Below are 20,080 nucleotides of genomic sequence, written 5' to 3'. Positions count from 1 at the left end.
CAAACCTACTTGCTATTTCAAATACCGTAATGCATTTTCAAGCTTTTCTGGCTCTAATACTTATTAGCTGAGTGATCTTGAGCAACTTTCTTAAACACAGTTTCCTAAACTATGAAGATTAAAAAAAGCACCTAAAATATAGGATTGTTGAGAGGATTAAATGAGTTAATACAAGGAATTCAATTAGAAAAATGTCTAACATGAAATAAACCTTCAGTGAATGTCACTTATTATTTTTATTATTTTCAATTGTTATTTTCACTTCCCAGCATGTTTTTTTTTCCAATCCTGCAGAGTAAATTTCAATTCACCTTTAAGATCTAATCCATATTAAGAAGACACACAATCTGATAAAAAAAAAAACTAAAGATCTGAACAGACATTTTATCAAAGTAAATATATGAATCACTAATAAGTCATAAGAAGATATTCAATATCATCAGTCATTAGGTTAATGCATATCAAAACTGCAATGAGATTCTATTTTATATCCTCTAGGATGACTAAGCAAAGAGACAGATGATAAAAAATGGCAGTGAAGATACAGAGAAACAAAACACACACACAATGGCAGGCAGAAACACAAAATGGTAGCCACTTTGGAAAAGTCTGGCAATTTCTTAAAAAGTTAAACATAAGTTACCATACGATTGATGCAGCAACTCAAGAGTAATGAAAACATATTCATACATTAACTTATACACAAATGTTAATATTAGCATTACTGATGATAGCCAAAAGTGGGTAATAACCTAAATTTCTATCACTGATTAACAGATAAACAATATGTAGTGTGTGGAATACTATTCAGCAATAAAAAGGAACAAATTGTCGATACATTCTAAGACAAAGATGAACCTCAAAAACTTGCTAAGTGAAAGAAGCAAGACATAAGAGACTACGTATTGTATGGTTCAATTTATATGAAATGTCTAGAGAAGGTAAACCTATCAAGAAAGAAAACAGATTAGAGGTTGCCTGCACAGGGGGTGGGAATATGGATTAACAGTAAATGGACATGAGGGATCTTACGGGGGTCATGAAAATGTTCTAAAACTTATTTGTGATGCTGGTTGTACAATTTGGTATATTTACCAAAAACCAGTGAATAATACACTTGAAATGGGTGAATTATATGATATGTAAATGTCTCTATAAATTTGTAAAAAAAAATTATACCACATCAGGATGCATTAACTGTACTCATCAACAGACACCAAGAGCATTCTGTCAGGTACAGCACTTGCCTGATTATATTTTACTTATTTATGTACATGTCAGTGAGCTTCTTGAGTTTGGGCTCTTCACATGTAGTAGCTATCCTCAGCATCTGTCTGAATGATTGGCACTCAGATAGATACAGTAGGAACTCAATGTCTATTGCATTGAAATGTGCGCCAGAAAAGGATAGGAACAATAGCAATTTCAGAAATACAACAGAAGATAGTGGCAATCAGTCCTTCCTACATGCCGTACATTTACCCAGCAGGAGAAGTAAATTGATGGGGCACTGACTGGTGCTCTCCACTCTGTGACAGGCTTAGTGCTACCAACTCCAAGAGGAAACCAGAAAAGCAACGGAAACAATGGTTCTGTTCTCATATAAAAGAACAGTACTAGTCTATACTGGGTAAAAACAATTACTTGGGATTTTATTTTTTGTGGGCAATATGAATACTTAATCTAAAACAAAACAAAAAGTATATACAACAAATTTTACAGGTAAAAACATTTTCAAAATGATTATTCTAAAACTTTCAACAGTTGACAATCTGGGGTGATTTTTATAAATGTGTGAGCATTTATCGTTTTCCATTATGAAAAGATTAATTGCTCCCCAAGTGCTGAACATTTCTTCCCTGAAAACACAGTAGCATTTAGAAAGAACATTAAACTGCAATTAGGATGTCAATGTGTCATTAATTCACTGTATGACTCTGGACAACTCTCTTTTCCTTTTTAGGCTTCAGTTTCCTCTTTAATAAAGGCAAGATTAGTTCTAAGGTTCTTTCCAGCACTCCTATTGAGGAAAACTAAGATGCTTCAGACAAGATGACAAATGAGAAGCTCAATCTTTTTACTATAAATAGGAAAAGAAATCCCTAATTTATAAGGGAAAAGGAAAAGCCCCAGCTTATTCATTCAGTAGCCCCTTACACATATATTTATAACTTTCATCCCAGTACCAGGTCCCACCCTTCTTTTAACATGCAAACCCATATACCCCTTCCCTCCCACCCCTAACCCATACCCCCAAATACCTCAGCTATGGTCATTCTCAGAGCACTGACAGGGGAGAACTCAATATCCACCAGCTGGGCAGCTTTTAAACTCTGCCCAGTACAGATTGCACAAGGACAGAAAACAGCATAGAGTTAGAATTGTAAGGCAAACAGGGACACAGAGCTAAGAACATTTAGCACAGCGTTTAGAAACAAAGAAGGATTCAGGGTTGTCATGGGACTTCAGATGAGTTAGATCAGTCCCTATCAGCCTCATTTTCCTAAGGAAACTGGGAAAAGGTAAAATAATCTCAAATGGGTCACAATTTTAAGTCAAGCTTGGCAAACTTGTCCATACCCGGTATCCTCAGGACAATGTCTCTGAGTTGTTAAGCAAAAGCTGATAGATTAAAAAAGGCACTACTAAGGGCAAGGACTAATAATCTAGCGGGAAATGCTGATTTCCTACATTCCTTTATATAGCCACTAGCAGGGCTACTTTAAATTTAGTAGGAAAAGTAATGAAGACACCTCCAGCAAAGGTTTCTATTAAACTGATACCATTAAACTCTGGTATCATAAACTCCCCTGGTCTTGATTCTAAGTTTACCAGAGACTTTACCAATATAACTTGACTTCCCTCTTAGCTTACCTGCATTGAGAGAATGTGGTAGATATGTGCTTTCTTACCTTACAGAAGTAAAATACCTTTGAAAAAATGTTATTAAATTAGTATTCTGGTTCTTTTTTTTTTTTTTAATTAAAAAATGGCTATCATTTTTCATAGAGCAAACTCAAGGATAAAAGTATATGATTAATGTTTGCTTTTTATACATTGCCATTTGTGTTACATTGGCATTTGTGTTAATACTTCCATAGTCTAAGAAATCTGAAAGGGCCTAAATTTTTAAATAAACCCAGTAAAATATTTGTATACACATATTCATTATTCTATTTATTAATTCCATTCTAGTTAAAAACCATTGGTTTCTTCAGAAGAGTATGCATGTGAAGAATTTCATAAATAGAAAGTATAAATTTACATCTGAATTGAAAAAAATTTATTGAATATTTTTCTATTCTTCCCTCAGTTCAGTTTTCAGATTTCCATTAACTTGTTCTATAATTTAACCCTACTAAGTAGAAAGTTGTTAGCATAAAGATGTTGGGTGTGTCAGTCATCAGTCATATTTTAGAAAGGAATGTCACAGTTTCTTGGCACCCTTACAGTTTTGTTATAAAATTGAGATATACTCAGTCTTTTTTGTCTGTCTATTCCAAAGAGAATAGTTATTGAAGCACAAACATAGCTTAAAAACAAATAAAATGAAAATCTGGAATTCCCTTACAGTATCACTGTCACAAGGCTGGAACTGGAAGGGCTGGGGTTTGTGAAACACAGCATTCTCTTGTAAAAACAGCTGAAGATTATAGTCTCGTACCACCTAAAGAGAAAATAAAATATCTTTAAGGTTAAAATGTTCAATAATTGCATTTTTAAAATTTAGGGTTTTTTCTGTAGTTTTCAAAAATGAGAAATCATCCAGTACTACGTGGTCAAAAAGAAATGATAATTACAATTTTTTTCATTTATTTTTAAAATTTTTATTTATTTATTTGGCTGCATCAGGACTTAGTTGAGCATGTGGGATCCATTTCCCTGACCAGGGATTGAAACTGGGCCTCCTGCAATGGAAGTGTGGAGCCCCAGCCACCAGGGAAGCCCTTCATTTTGGATAATAGTTGTTATCCTTGTGCCCCATTTTCTCAAGAATCTAAATATGGAAAGTACTAGGTTAGAAACTAGCCCAGATTTGGGGACTAGACAATATGTACTATTTTAAGACTGCAGAAAGATGGCTATTACACTAGATGTTATTCTTTTGAATGGGGATAGGTAGATGCAAACAGGGAAGCACATCAGTTTTTTCTAAACCAGTTCTAAAGTTTTAAAGGCCTCTTTGCCTTTAATGCTTTATGGAGACTGCCATCTACTAGGAAACTGCCAGATAACCTTGTACACAGCACAAAACAGTATTTTTCTAGTACTTCTTGCCACATTTCTAAGGAAGTTATATTCCAATTACCATCTTAAAGCATACCAAGAAGAACAGACTAGACAGTACTTTACAGAGAAGAGAAATTTTGATACACAGAAACTAGCAAAACAAATAGCACTGAAAGAGAGCCCTCTAAAAAGAGTTCACTGCTATATTCCCTGGGAAAAAGTAGAAACCAGCAACATTTGATTGTACAGAAATCCAGTTTCTAGTTTGCTACAGTGCTTACCCTTGACTTGTCTTTCATCTGCTAAAGCTCATTAGACCTCTGCCAGAAGATGGCAGAAGAAGGAAATAAAGTTTACAGCAGTCTTTGGCTATACTTTAGTAGACCTGGGAAAAGAATTCATTCAGGAGATGGAGAAAGTAGGAGGTATATTTTGTATTTTACTTACCAGTACATCCCAATTCTCTATTGTTTCCCTCCCCTGCCTTCAACAATCATTTACTGAGAGAGTTTACCAGGCCTAATATTAAACGCAGCAGAGAAGGCGTTATACACAGAGGCATAAATATGAATAAACAAAGTTAGTATCTTCAAGGAATTTATAATCTAGAAACTCGGACAATTAAACAGATTACACAATTAAAATACACTAACAAAGTACACAGAAGGCACCAGGAGAGCGCAAGCGCTATTTAATTCAGACTCCGGGGTGGGGTGGAGGGAGCAGTGATTGGAAATACATGGTCAGGGAAGGCTGGCTGAATAAACATATTCTTAAAGGGAAATGTGTTTTTTCTTTTCCTGGATTCCAGCTTTAAGCTAGACTAACTGAGAAAGCTCCTGATACAGTCCTGAGACTGTAACAGTTAACAGTTAACTGTTAACAGTTAACCTGTTAACAGCCTCACTAGTCACCATGCAGAAAAAGCTAAGAGGATCATCCTCTGGTTGCTAAACCTAAACCCTGAAGCACAACAAACCCAACTTCCTTCCTTCCTTCCTTTCAAGAGGGAGGTATCAATCTTTTTAGGGTGGGAAGATTTGGGAGAATGGCATTGAAACATGTAAAATATCATGTATGAAATGAGTTGCCAGTCCAGGTTCGATGCACGATACTGGATGCTTGGGGCTGGTGCACTGGGACGACCCAGAGGGATGGAATGGGGAGGGAGGAGGGAGGAGGGTTCAGGATGGGGAACATATGTAAACCTGTGGCGGATTCATTTTGATATTTGGCAAATCTAATACAGTTATGTAAAGTTTAAAAATAAAATAAAATTAAAAAAAAAAAAATTTTAACTTTTTGGTATGGAATATTTTAAAAAGAAAATAGTATAATGTGTCCCCACGTACTATGAACCAACTTCCAAAACACACCAATTTTTGTTTCATCTAAAACCCACCTACCCCTTCCACCTTCTATTAAACTGAAGGAAGTCCTAGACATATTATGTCACCTATAAATATTTCAGTGCAACGTCTAAAAGACAGATTTTAGAAAACGTATATTAAAATGTACAATGAACATTATAAAACAGTAACTGTTTAATTTTTTGTTCATATTTTTTAAAGTTTTTCACATTAGGATCACAATAAGGTTCCTACAGAGCATATGGATGATGTTGCTTAGGCTTCTTTTCATATATAGCTTCTTGGGACTTCCTTGGCAGTACAGTGGCTAAGAATCCATGCTACAGTGCAGAGGCTGCAGGTCTGATCCCTGATCAGGGAACTGAGATCCCACATGGCACATGGTGTGGCCCCCAAAAAAATCACATATAAGTTTCTTCCTCCATCTCCCTCACCCACCTCACTTGCAATTTACCTGCTGAAGAAACTGAGTTTTGTTCTGTAGTTTCCCATAGTCTGAATTTTGTTCACTCCATCCTTGTAGTGTTCTATTTCTTGTGTGTCCTGTAAGTTGATGTTTCACTGCATTCACATTTATTGTTTTATTTTTTGGCAAGGTGGTGTTTACTTCTGTGAGGAGGCTTGCCTCTGACTTGCCTCTTTTTGCTGTTAATAGCTGTAGTGGGCTGAACGAATGGTGGTTCTCCAAAAGACAGACCCCTGCCCTTGGCACTGAACATGTCAATGCTACCTCATTTGGAAAAACGTCCATTGCAGATATAATTATTGAGGATTTTGAGACTAGGAAATATTCTGGATTCTGTGGCTGGTCTCTGAAAGTAACGATAAGTGATGTTATTATAAAAGACAAACAGAAGTAAACACAGAAGAGGAGCCAGTGAGACAAGAGGCAGAGACTGGAGTGATGTGACCACAGACAAACAAAAGTCTGAAGCTATCAGAAGCTGAAAGAGGTAAGAAACCGATTATCCTCTAAAGCCTTTGGTGGGAGTGCAGCCTTGTTGACACTTTCACTTCTGACTTCTGGCTTCCAGAACTGAGAGGGAATAAATGTCAGCCATTTTAAGTCATCCCGTTTATGGTAATTTGTATAGTAACCCTATGCTATGCTATGCTAAGTCACTTCAGTCGTGTCCGACTCTGTGTGACCCCATAGACAGTAGCCTACCAGGCTCCCCCGTCCGTCCCTGGGATTCTCCAGGCAAGAACACTGGAGTGGGTTGCCATTTCCTTCTCCAATGCATGAAAGTGAAAAGTGAAAGTGAAGTCGCTTAGTCGTGTCCGACTCTTAGCGACTCCATGGACTGTAGCCTACCAGGCTCCTCCGTCCATGGGATTTTCCAGGCAAGAGTGCTGGAGTGGGGTGCCATTGCCTTCTCAAACAGTAACCCTAGGAAACAAATAGAACAGACCTACGATGATAAATGCCTAGACATTAGGGGCTGCAAGAACTAGAGAGTTTTCTATGTTTCTATCACTTTGTCAGGGGTTCCATCATTGCTTTTTCATTTATTAGCTAGAATACTTCTATAAGAGAAACTTTCAAACTCAATTATTTAGTTACCTTGAGGCTGATTTTGTATAAGACAGGATAAACACTTGCCTCTTCCCTTGATTATCTAGTTTTCAAATTGGTCTGTTTCCCTAGTAACTTCAAATGAATGATCAATTATAGCTTTAATAAATTATTATAAAGTCATGGATTTAAAAATATTTGATTATTTCAATCTACTGCTATGATTATCAATGCTAAAATAATCTCATCTTTGGCTAACAAGATCATATCTTGAGTCCCTGGAGATGACCTAGTAGTTTTTGATAGTCTCCTTGCTTTCCATTATGACTAATTATTTAATGTTTACCTTAAATATTTTATGTACCAGATCTAGAATGAGTGCTATTTTCCCAAGAAGCACTGTTTTATTTTTAATTTTTTTATTTTTTTTGAATATTCTTTTATTTTTAAACTTTACAATATTATATTGGTTTTGCCAAATATCGAAATGAATCCGCCACAGGTATACATGTGTTCCCCATCCTGAACCCTCCTCCCTCCTCCCTCCCCATACCATCCCTCTGGGTCGTCCCAGTGCACCAGCCCCAAGCATCCAGTATCGTGCATCGAACCTGAACTGGCGACTCATTCCATATATGATATTATACATGTTTCAATGCCATTCTCCCAAATCTTCCCACCCTCTCCCTCTCTCACAGAGTCCAAAAGACTGTTCTATACATCAGTGTCTCTTTTGCTGTCTCGTATACAGGGTTATTGTTACCACCTTTCTAAATTCCATATATATGCGTTAGTATACTGTATCGGTGTTTTTCTTTCTGGCTTACTTCACACTGTATAATAGGCTCCAGTTTCATCCACCTCATTAGAACTGATTCAAATGTATTCTTTTTAATGGCTGAGTAATACTCCATTGTGTATATGTACCACAGCTTTCTTATCCATTCATCTGCTGATGGACATCTAGGTTGCTTCCATGTCCTGGCTATTATAAACAGTGCTGCGATGAACATTGGGGTACACGTGTCTCTTTCAATTCTGGTTTCCTCAGTGTGTATGCCCAGCAGTGGGATTGCTGGATCATAAGGCAGTTCTATTTCCAGTTTTTTAAGGAATCTCCACACTGGAGGAATCAAACTACCTGACTTCAGGCTCTACTACAAAGCCACAGTCATCAAGACAGTATGGTACTGGCACAAAGACAGAAATATAGATCAATGGAACAAAATAGAAAGCCCAGAGATAAATCCACGCACATATGGACACCTTATCTTTGACAAAGGAGGCAAGAATATACAATGGATTAAAGACAATCTCTTTAACAAGTGGTGCTGGGAAAACTGGTCAACCACTTGTAAAAGAATGAAACTAGAGCACTTTCTAACACTGTACACAAAAATAAACTCAAAATGGATTAAAGATCTAAACGTAAGACCAGAAACTATAAAACTCCTAGAGGAGAACATAGGCAAAACACTTTCTGACATACATCACAGCAGGATCCTCTATGACCCACCTCCCAGAATATTGGAAATAAAAGCAAAAATAAACAAATGGGACCTAATTAAACTTAAAAGCTTCTGCACAAGAAAGGAAACTATAAGCAAGGTGCAAAGACAGCCTTCAGAATGGGAGAAAATAATAGCAAATAAAGCAACTGACAAACAACTAATCTCAAAAATATACAAGCAACTCCTACAGCTCAATTCCAGAAAAATAAATGACCCAAGCAAAAAATGGGCCAAAGAACTAAACAGACATTTTTCCAAAGAAGACATACAGATGGCTAACAAACACATGAAAAGATGCTCAACACCACTCATTATCAGAGAAATGCAAATCAAAAACCACTATGAGGTACCATTTCACGCCAGTCAGAATGGCTGCGATCCAAAAGTCTACAAGCAATAAATGCTGGAGAGGGTGTGGAGAAAAGGGAACCCTCTTACACTGTTGGTGGGAATGCAAACTAGCACAGCCACTATGTTTTGTTTTTTTAAAGTGAGTAGAAGTACATGGAAAATAAGACCTGTACAATAGAGTCACTGGGTTAGTAACTGGTCTCTCTAGAACAATTCATTTTGAAAGGAAGTTGCAAAGAGATCCTGTGCACCTCCCAGTGTTAGCATCTTGCATAAATACAGTAAATGTGAAAATCAGGAAATTGACACTGGTACAAAACATAAAGCTTATTTAGTAATGTCACCAGTTATATTAATATATGCACTCATTTGGGGATATGTGTGTGTAAAGGTTTCTACAATTTTATCACATGTACAACTTCATGCAACCACTATCCCAATCAAGATATTTAACTGAACCACCGCCACATGACTCCCTTGTGCTATTCCATAATACTTCCCTCTACTTTGTTTGTTTAGTGACTAAGTCGCATCTGACTTTTTTGCCATCTCATGGACTGTAGCCTCCCAGGCTCCTCTGTCTATGGGATACTGGAGTGGGTTGTCATTTCCTTCTCCAGGGGATCTTCCTAATCCAGGGATTGAACTTGCATCTCCTGAACTGGCAGGCAGATTCTTTACCATTGAACTACCTGGAAAGTCCCTTCCTTCTACTCTCCTCATCCCTAATTCCTGGCAACTGCTTATCTGTTCTCTATTTCTATAAATATGCTATTTCACAAATATTACATAATGGAATCATGCACCATATACCTTTTGGTATATGTTTTTGGCTGCATGGCATAACATGAGGGATCTTAGTTCTTCAATCAGGGATCAAACCCATGCCCCTCATAGTGGAAGTGTGGAATCTTAACCACTGGACCACTAGGGAAGTCTATTTTCATTCAGCTTACTTTCCTTGAAGTTCATCCAATTTGTTGCATGTATCAAAAAGGAGTTCACTCCTTTTTATTGCTGAGTAGTACTTCATAGTATGGAAACACCACCATTTATTTTGGTCCTTCACTCACTGAAGGTCAGTTAAGGAGCTTCCAGTTTTCAACTATTATGACTAAAAGCTACTCTGAACATTTGTGTGTAAGCTTCTGTGTGAAAATAAATTTTCATTTTTTATAGGATATATGGCCTATTTTTCTCTCTGTAAAAGTGTTACTGAAATATAACTGACATACAATAATCTGTACATATTTAAGTGTATACTTGATAAATTTTAACTTTCCTATATATCTGTAAAAATCATCACAATCAAGATAACGGACATATCCCTCATTTTCACAAGTTTCTTCATTCCCTTTTTAATCTTTCCCTTTCTGCTTCCTTCAGTCACTCCTTGTAACAACTGAGATCCAGCCTTCAATCTCGTTACTGATGTAACCTTCAGCAACTAGCACAATGACTTCTGTCTAAAGTAGTATTCAATAAACAGCTGTTAAAGAACACCTCCGTATCCACCATTGAGATTAAATAAAACATTACCATTACAGTAGAAATCTATACATCTTCTCCTTATTACATTCCCACCTTACTTCCTAAGGCGTGTTCAACCTTTCTTTAATTTTTTTTAAGTTGAGGAATCTCTCCCATTCCCCAATCCAAGGACCCTTTTAAGACATTTTCCCCCTAGTTGCTCTCTTTGATTACATTTTAATATCACAAGTATATGTTATATATTTATGTACTGTGGCCCATTGTAACATATAAGATTCTTTTGGCAAACAACCCCTCAACATCCAGAAGCACTTTTTACTCCTTTGGGGGACTATCTGGCCCTCTGTGAATGTATGCTCCTCTAGATATAACCAGTCTACTAAATTTTACTGTGCTCCTCTTTTTAGATTTCCTTTTAACAGTGTTATTACATATGATGTATCTCAAAATGATACTGTTTTCTTGGATATTTCTGAATGCTGTATAAATGTGTGTGTATTCTTTGCAAGTTGCTTTTCTAAAAATTGAAGTATCATTAATTTACAATGTTGTGTTAGTTCCAAGTGCTAAAGCAAAGTGATTTAGCTATACATACACATACACATTCTTTTTCAGATTCTTCTCCATTATAGGTTACTATACTGAGTACAGTTCCCTGTGCTATACAATAGGTCCTTGTTTTGCAATTTGCTTTTTGCTCAACATCACATTTGTGAATCTCATCCATATTAATGCATGTGCCTACAGAGCTTTCATTTTTATTGCTATATGGTATTCCATTATTCATCTTACTGGTGGTGGACAGTTATTTCTAGCTTTTTCTAATCTGACAAAGGAAGTTGCTATGAACAGTATCTCAAAGTCTTCTGGTACCCACTCTGGGGCCAGAGTTTCTCTATGTTATATTCTAAGAAGTAGAACTACTGAGTCATAAGCTAAGTGCATCTTTAAATTGACTAGATAACGCCAAATGTGTTGAAATTGGATATATCAATCTGTACCCCTCAGGGCAGTATACAAGCTTCTGTTAATCCATATTCTCATCAACAATCATTCTTCTCAATTTTTGTCAATCTTATAAGTGTAAAATAGAATCTCATAGTGATTTTAATTTTCAGTTCTTTGATTAATAGTAAGTTTAAGCATCTGTACTAGTTTCCTAGGGCTTCCATGACAAAGGATCATAGAGGAGGTGGCTTAAACAAGGTAATTCTGTTTCCTCACAGTTCTGGAGGCTAGAAGCCCAAGATCAATGTGTTGGCAGGGGTGGTTTCTTCTGAGGGCTTCTTTCCTTGGCTTGCAGATGATCGTCTTTTCCTGGTGTCTTTTGTGGACTTCTCTTTGGCCTATTCGCACTCTAACCTTCTATGAACACCAGTCATATTGGATTAGAGCTCATCTGTATGACCTCATTTTACTTAACCTCTTTAAAGGCCTGATACCCAAGAACAGTCACATTCTGAGGTACCAGAGGTTAGGACTTCCACATATGAATTTTAAGGGATACAACTTAGCCCATAAAAGCATCTTTTTTATATGGTAATAGCTGTTTGTATTTTTTTATTCTGTGGGACATGTGTTATATGATATATCAGTAGTTCATTCCTTTTTATGAACAAATAATATTCCATAGTATGGATAAACTGTATTTTATTTATCTAACCACCAGTTGATTGACATTTAGAGTGTTTACAATTATTGGCTATTATCTCCTGGAGAAGGAAATGGCAACCCACTCCAGTATTCTTGCCTGGAAAATCCCATGGATGGAGGAGCCTCGTAGGCTATAGTCCATGGGGTCGCTAAGAGTCGGACACAACTGAATGACTTCACTATGAATAACACTGCTATGAACATTTTTGTACAATTTTTTTGTTTAAACATTTGTTTTCAAAAAAAGTGGAAGTATCATATGGTAACTCTGTCTCACTTTTTGAGGAATTACTGAACTGTTTTCCACAGTGGCTACACCATTTTACATTCCTACAACGTACAAGAGTTATAATTTTACCACATCCCTGCCAACATTTACTATTATATGTGTGTTGTTTTAATTATTAAAGCTATTCTACTAGGTAGGAAGTGGTATTTCATTGTGCTTTTGCTTTTCATTTACATTTCTCCAATAACTAATGGAAGAACTGGACAAAAAAGATCTTCACGACCAAGATAGTCACGATGGTGTGATCACTCACCTAGAGCCAGATATCCTGGAATGTGAAGTCAAGTGGGCCTTAGAAAGCATCACTACAAACAAAGCTAGTGGAGGTGATGGGATTTCAGTTGAGCTATTTCAAATCCTGAAAGATGATGCTGTGAAAGTGCTGCACTCAATATGCCAGCAAATTTGGAAAAGTTAGCAATGGCCACAGGACTGGAAAAGGTCAGCTTTCATTCCAATCCCAAAGAAAGGCAATGCCAAAGAATGCTCAAACTACCGCACAATTGCACTCATCTCACACGCTAGTAAAGTAATGCTCAAAATTCTCCAAGCCAGGCTTCAGCAATACGTGAACCCCGAACTTCCAGATGTTCAAGCTGGTTTTAGAAAAGGCAGAGGAACCAGAGATCAAATTGCCAGCATCAGCTGGATCATGGAAAAAGCAAGAGAGTTCCAGAAAAACATCTATTTCTGCTTCATTGACTATGCCAAAGCCTTTGACTGTGTGGATCACAATAAACTGTGGAAAATTCTGAAAGAGATGGGAATACCAGACCACCTGACCTGCTTCTTGAGAAACCTGTATGCAGGTCAGGAAGCAACAGTTAGAACTGGACATGGAACAACAGACTGGTTCCAAATAGGAAAAGGAGTATGTCAAGGCTGTATATGGTCATCCTGCTTATTCAACTTATACGCAGAGTACATCATGAGAAACGCTGGGCTGGAAGAAGCTCAAGCTGGAATCAAGATTGCTGGGAGAAACATCAATAACCTCAGATATGCAGATGACACCACCCTTATGGCAGAAAGTGAAGAGGAACTCAAAAGCCTCTTGATGAAAGTGAAAGTGGAGAGTGAAAAAGTTGGCTTAAAGCTCAACATTCAGAAAACAAAGATCATGGCATCTGGTCCCATCACTTCATGGGAAATAGATGGGGAAACAGTGGAAACAGTGGCTGACTTTATTTTTGGGGGCTCCAAAATCACTGCAGATGGTGACTGCAGTCATGAAATTAAAAGACACTTACTCCTTGGAAGGAAAGTTAGGAGATCCAACCAGTCCATTCTGAAGGAGATCAGCCCTGGGATTTCTTTGGAAGGAATGATGCTAAAGCTGAAACTCGGCCACCTCAGGTGAAGAGTTGACTCATTGGAAAAGACTCTGATGCTGGGAGGGATTGGGGGCAGGAGGAGAAGGGGACGACAGAGAATGAGATGGCTGGATGGCATCACTGACTCGACGGACGTGAGTCTGGGTGAACTCCGGGAGTTGGTGATGGACAGGGAGGCCTGGTGTGCTACGATTCATGGGGTCGCAAAGAGTCGGACACAACTGAGTGACTGAACTGAACTGAACTGAATAACAAATGGTGCTTAGGATCTTATAATGTGTACATTTTCCTTGGAAAAATATCTATTCAAGTCCTTTGCCCATTTTTAAATTGGGTCATTTGTCTTTTATGTGTTGATTTGTAAAAGTTATTTATATATTTTGAATATTAAATTCCTAACAGGCACATGATTTATAAATATTTCTCCCATTCTATGGGCTTTTCCACATTTTCCACAATGTTCTTTGATGCACAAAAACTTGTAATTTGATGCTGCTGCTGCTGCTGCTAAGTCACTTCAGTCGTGTCCGACTCTGTACGACCCCATAGACGGCAGCCAACCAGGCTCCCTGGTCCCTGGGATTCTCCAGGCAAGAACACTGGAGCGGGTTGCTATTTCCTTCTCCAATGCATGAAAGTGAAAAATGAAAGTGAAGTCGCTCAGTCTGTCCGACTCTTAGCGACCTCATGGACTGCAGCCCACCAGTTCAGTTATCTATCGTCTTTTGCTGCTGCGCTTTCATGTTAACTCTAAGAATAAACTGGCAAACCTGCGGTCACAAAGATTTACTTCTGTATTTTCTTCTATAATTTTACAGTTTTAGGTTGTTGGCCCATTTTGAGTTAATTTTTATATATGGAGTGAGGAAGGGGTTTAACTTTATTCTTTTGCATGTGGTTATCCTATTGTTTTATCACCTCTTGTTGAAGAGACTATTCTTTCTCTATCAAATGGCCTTGACAACCTTGTGGAAATCAATTGGCCATAGATGTTTGAGCTTATTTCTGGACTCTCAATTCTTACATGTCTAGCCTTATGCTAGCACCACACTCTTAACTATCATAGCTTTGTAGTAAGTTTTAAAACTGGGATGTGTGAGTCCTCCAATTTTGTTTTTCCTTTTCAATGTTTCAGGATCCCTTGTAGTTCCACATGAATTTGAGGACTGGCTGTTCCACTTCTGCAAAAAAGGTCATTGGAATTTTGATTGGAATTGCACTGAATCTCGGAGAAGGCAATGGCACCCCATTCCAGTACTCTTGCCTGGAAAATCCCACGGACGGAGGAGCCTGGTAGGCTGCAGTCCATGGGGTCGTGAAGAGTTGGACACAACTGAAGTGACTTAGCAGCAGCAGCACTGAATCTATAAATTGCTTTGGGGAATACTGAAATATTAGAGATATGAAATCTTCTAATCCATAAACATTTATTATTTCCATTTATTTGGGTCTTCTTTAATTTCAGCAATGTTTCATAATTTTTCAATGTACAAGTCTTTTGTGTTTTGGTTAAATTTATTTCTAGGTATTTATTCTTCAAATACTATTGTAACTAGAATTATTTTCATAATTTTCTTTCAGTTAATTCACTGATGAAGTATAGAAACATAACAGATTTTTGTGTTTTGATTTTGTATTTACAACTTTTGCTGAGTTCATTTACTAGCTCCAGGACTTTTGTGGATTCTATAGGGTTTTTTAGAGAAGGCAATGGCACCCCACTCCAATACTCTTGCCTGGAAAATCCCATGGATGGAGGAGCCTGGTAGGCTGCAGTCCATGGGGTCGCTAAGAGTCAGGCACGACTGAGCAACTTAACTTTCACTTCTCACTTTGATGCATTGGAGAAGGAAATGGCAATCCACTCCAGTGTTCTTGCCTGGAGAATCCCAGGGACGGGGGAGCCTGGTGGGCTGCCGTCTATGGGGTCGCACAGAGTCGGCCATGACTGAAGTGACTTAGTAGCAGTAGCAGCATAGGGTTTTTTTATATATAATCATGTCATGTGCAAATATATACTTTTACTTCTTTCTTTTCATTTTGGTGCCTCCTATTTCTGTTTCTTGCCTAACTGCTCAGATCAGGACGTTCAGCACAATGGTGAATGAGTAAAAGTCACTTAGTCCTGTCCAACTCTTTGTGACCCATGGACTATACAGTCCATGGAATTCTCCAGGCCAGAATACTGGAGTGGGTAGCCTCGCCCTTCTCCAGGGGATCATTCCAACCCAGGGATTGAATCCAGGTCTCCCATACTGCAGGCGGATTCTTTACCAGCTGAGCCACAAGGGAGGCCCATTCACCACAGTGGTGAATAGTAGTGGTGAAAGTGGGCATCCTTGTCTGATCCTATCTTAGATAGGGAAAGCTTTCAGTCTTTCAACACTGAGTATGATATATGATGTAGGTTTTTTAAAAATGCCTTTTACCATGTTCAGGAAGTTTCCTTCTATTCCTAATTTGCTGAGCATTTTTATCATAAGAGAGTACTGAATTTTGTTATATACTTTTCCTGTGTTTTTGAGGTGATCGTGTGATTTTCCCCTTTATTTTATTAAGTTTATTTTTTTGGCACATCTTTAAGGTATTAAGAGTGACAATACTAGACAATTTAATTTCTGAAGAAATATAGAATAACCCTGCTATTTTTGAGTTGTTAAAAGAGCTACATTATTAATTGGTAGGAATTTCCTTATACAGACAGAAAGCAAGCATACATAAACAAATTGTAAGGCCAGTAGAACCACCTTTAGAACTACTATACTAGAGAAAATCTCTCTGACAGTATCTGCTTCAGTTACATGCACAAAGCATTTCATAAAATATTAAGAAGAAAAGCAAGCTTTCATAAATAATTAAAATTAAACAGAAGTTCCTAGGGCCAGCTGTTTCCCTTTAGGGAATGAAACGTATAGAGGGCATTATAAAATTTACAATGTGTCTATGGATTACCCCCAAAATACATGTACAGTTACAATTTAGATCTGTGGAAAAAAAATGAACTTCCTTCAAAGACAAGCTAGTAATGGTGTAGAATAAAAATCAAAAAAATTTTAAACTTCTTTCTGGATTATCAGATCACTAGGTTGCTTTTAGCAGGATAACAAAAGTAGCAGAACAAGCTCTTTGTTAACAGAAAAGCACACAGCATAAAACTTCTAGGTGTGAGCTCTTCTGGTACTAGGAATAAAAGGGCACATCTCCTAGTTACATCATTCTTATTAAATTTTTATTACTACCACTTTCAATCTAAACATAAGAGCATCTTATTTCTTCCTCATCCCTGGGGAGTAAGATACCCATATGACTGAATGTAGAGGAAAATAAAGGCTTATCTCTTTATGTGTCTAAATCAGTTTATACATTTTTAATTCATTTTCTATGAAAACAATATAAGCTAAAGAGATAATATAGATATTAGTAGAGCATGGAAAACAGTATGTGTGTGTTTTTGACCTCAGGCAAATCACATAAACTTCCTGGGTCTGTTTTTCTTTCTACAGAATGAGCAAGATAATACCAGCCTCATGGAGGTTGTATTAAAAACTAGAAAACTGTGAACTGCTATATAAAAGAGTAGCACATTTTAAAGACTAAATGCTTATCTGTTTTATAAACTAAAGACAGTATGCTCAAACATTCTTGGAAAAATATTTCAAAAAAAATTTTGTCTAGGGACAATCTCTCTGATAAAATTAGGAATGAAAAATGTCACTCACTTATGTACTCCCTCCATTAAATGGAAACTGGAAAAACTTCTAAATAATTCATGGGTTAATGAGGGGGGGAAATGCAGATGCGATTTTAAAAAGCCCTATGTACGTATCACAGAATGCAATTACAGTAGAAAGAGAAATTTTTTAGGCTCAAGTGGATTTATTTGAAAAGGCTGAAAATAGAGAACCTAATAGAAAAAGAAGCCTAAAAACATTAACTGTAATAAAGTAGAAAGAAATAATGACTATAAAGGTAGTAATTAAGGAGATAGGGAACAATAACACTGAGAAGTAGAACAAGAGCTGGCTTTTGGAAAAGATTAATAAAATAGATTGGCAAGTCCAATCAAAATAAGAGAGAAAGCACAAATAATATTAGAAATAAAAAGGGAGGCGATTACAGAGGCAAACAAGTTTATATGCAAATTTATGCCTTCAAATTTGATAAATGAAATAGACAATTTGTCTAGGAAAGTGAAGTTACCAAAATACACTAAAAAAGATGCAGAAAACCCGAATGGACCAGTACATATAAACAATCTGATTACTAGTTAAAAATCAACTTCTTCATAAAAGGAACAAACCAAGACATTTTTATAGACTTCTACCCCCAACATTCTCTTATGGAAAATGTCAAATGTATACACATTAAAAAGAACTGTGCAGAAACACCTGTAAACCACCACCTAGACTCTTTAATTAACATTTTTTCTACATTTTCTTTCATAACTATCCATCTACCCATCCATTTATCCTCTCTATATGTTCATCCTTTTACATCTTTTATTGAATCCAAGGGGTAAAAATATAAGAATACAAAAATATGACAAGATTTCAAAGCACCAGGCTAGTGATATTTGTATTTTCACGAGAACTTAGCATTTAAAATTTTTTTCTAACAATAGAATTGGAGCTATGGTACACTGAAAATAATAAATACACATGGAGGCAATTCAGAAAAAGAAAAGGGACACAGACTGCGCCCTTTTCTTTCCTGTCTTTGGCCTCTGTCTTGTAATATGGATACCCTGATTCCTTTCCAAACAACTTTCTAAGGTATTGGCCAGTTCCCACTCCTCTGGCCAAAAAAGAGAATTGAACTGGATCTTTTAAAATAATAGTCATAAAATGAATGTATTTTAATAAATGCATTCAGTCAGGAAACATTTACTGTGAACTTCATTTATCAGAAAGAAAATAAGATTAATTAACCACAGGAACAATTTATCTTCCAAAGGATACTTTCTCTACTGCAAAAAATTTTAATCTGTCCGATCCTAAAGAAAAACAATTTGATTTATTTTCTATGTAAACAGTGTGACATGCTAGCAAACTTGAATGAAAAGATAACTATCAAAGAATGACAGCATATAGAAGGCAAGGTTAATTGTTTAAAGCAAGTTAATTATAACCTTAATTTGTTTATCAATTATAAAATTTTAATTTTCCTTTTTGTGTCCCTTTATTATTCTTCGTACCGACACATGACTCTGTTGTTTTATGAACTGAGTGCATTCAAAATTAATTTGAGTGGAAAATAAAGTTCTTAAAACTATTCTTTTCAAAAGCAACAGACATGCTAATAATGACTGCTGTCCTGAGACAGCCTGTATCACCACCTCCGTTTTTGACCTTCATCAAGAAGAACGAAACACCTTTCAACTTTGTTAGAAGGAATACTGTTTTCAAAAAATTTGTCCTTTAAAGCATTCTAATGTCATTGGTACATTCATTTTGTTTCTATCTAAAGATATTTTCGATTCTAAATGGATATATCCCATACTTCACTGAAGGTAACTTGCCTTGCTGGAGGTTTCTAATAAAAACTGGAATGTGTTCTGCACAGCTTGGCACGTCTCTAGCTCAGTCCGGCTGAAGGCGATTAAATAATCCTTAAGGTGGTCATACACATTTCCATCAAGAGCCTATAAAAGAGTAAACAAAAACAAAAAAATTATGAAAAAGCTCTGATATACAATGCTTGCTGTTTAAATGTTAAATTCAGTTTAAAATCTATTAATATAAAATAAAAGATATAGGTAGGTTGCTAAGTAAAGAATAAATATAAATCTTAAACAATCACTTGGGAAAACACTGAATTTTTCTAATAAGTAGGAACTCAAAAAAGGTAGAGCCCAATACTGGTAAAGATGTGGGGAAGTATTAAACTTGAGAGACAAAATGCTTGGTTTCTGATATTTGCTCATCTGCTTACTAGCTATGTCAACATCTCTAGTCCGTTTATAAGATTAGGTATGGGAGCTGAATGAAATAATAGATGTAAAGGATCCATATGCAGTGCCTGGAACAGAATGGACATTCTATAAACATTAATTTCCTCCATTTTCCCTCATCCATTATTGGTAGGATTCTAAATTCATATATTCTTACTATACAGCAATCAGAGAAAAACCACAATAGAAATAGTAAAATTTAAAAAAAGAGTCAGAAATTCTGTTTTGGGAAAGAAACAACAATGTAATATCCACAAAGAAATTTAAACATTCTTATTTATTTAAGTATTTAGATCAGGACTCCTTAAAAATTGAAAAAAAGAGAAAATCACTAAACATTTGAGAAATGATTAAGTTATGATATACATAGTGACTAAAATATGCA

At 36.5% G+C, this 20,080-nt stretch overlaps 1 protein-coding gene across 1 annotated transcript in view; it reads right to left on the bottom strand.

Moving 5' to 3' along the window:
• Positions 1 to 20,080, bottom strand: part of FCHSD2 (FCH and double SH3 domains 2) — a 238,764-nt gene that overhangs the window by 53,463 nt on the left and 165,221 nt on the right. Inside the window, exons 9-10 of the mRNA XM_006064686.4 lie at positions 19,264 to 19,386; positions 3,572 to 3,667 (exon numbers count right to left, since the gene is read on the bottom strand). Of these exons, the coding sequence (XP_006064748.1) occupies positions 3,572 to 3,667; positions 19,264 to 19,386 (219 nt within the window). The remainder of the gene's footprint in view (positions 1 to 3,571; positions 3,668 to 19,263; positions 19,387 to 20,080) is intronic.

Source organism: Bubalus bubalis, chromosome 16 (assembly GCF_019923935.1).
Source record: "Bubalus bubalis isolate 160015118507 breed Murrah chromosome 16, NDDB_SH_1, whole genome shotgun sequence".
NCBI classification, from domain to species: Eukaryota; Metazoa; Chordata; class Mammalia; order Artiodactyla; family Bovidae; genus Bubalus; species Bubalus bubalis.
The sequence above is the reverse complement of the archived record's forward strand: the minus strand, read 5'-3'. Positions and strand labels throughout refer to the sequence as shown.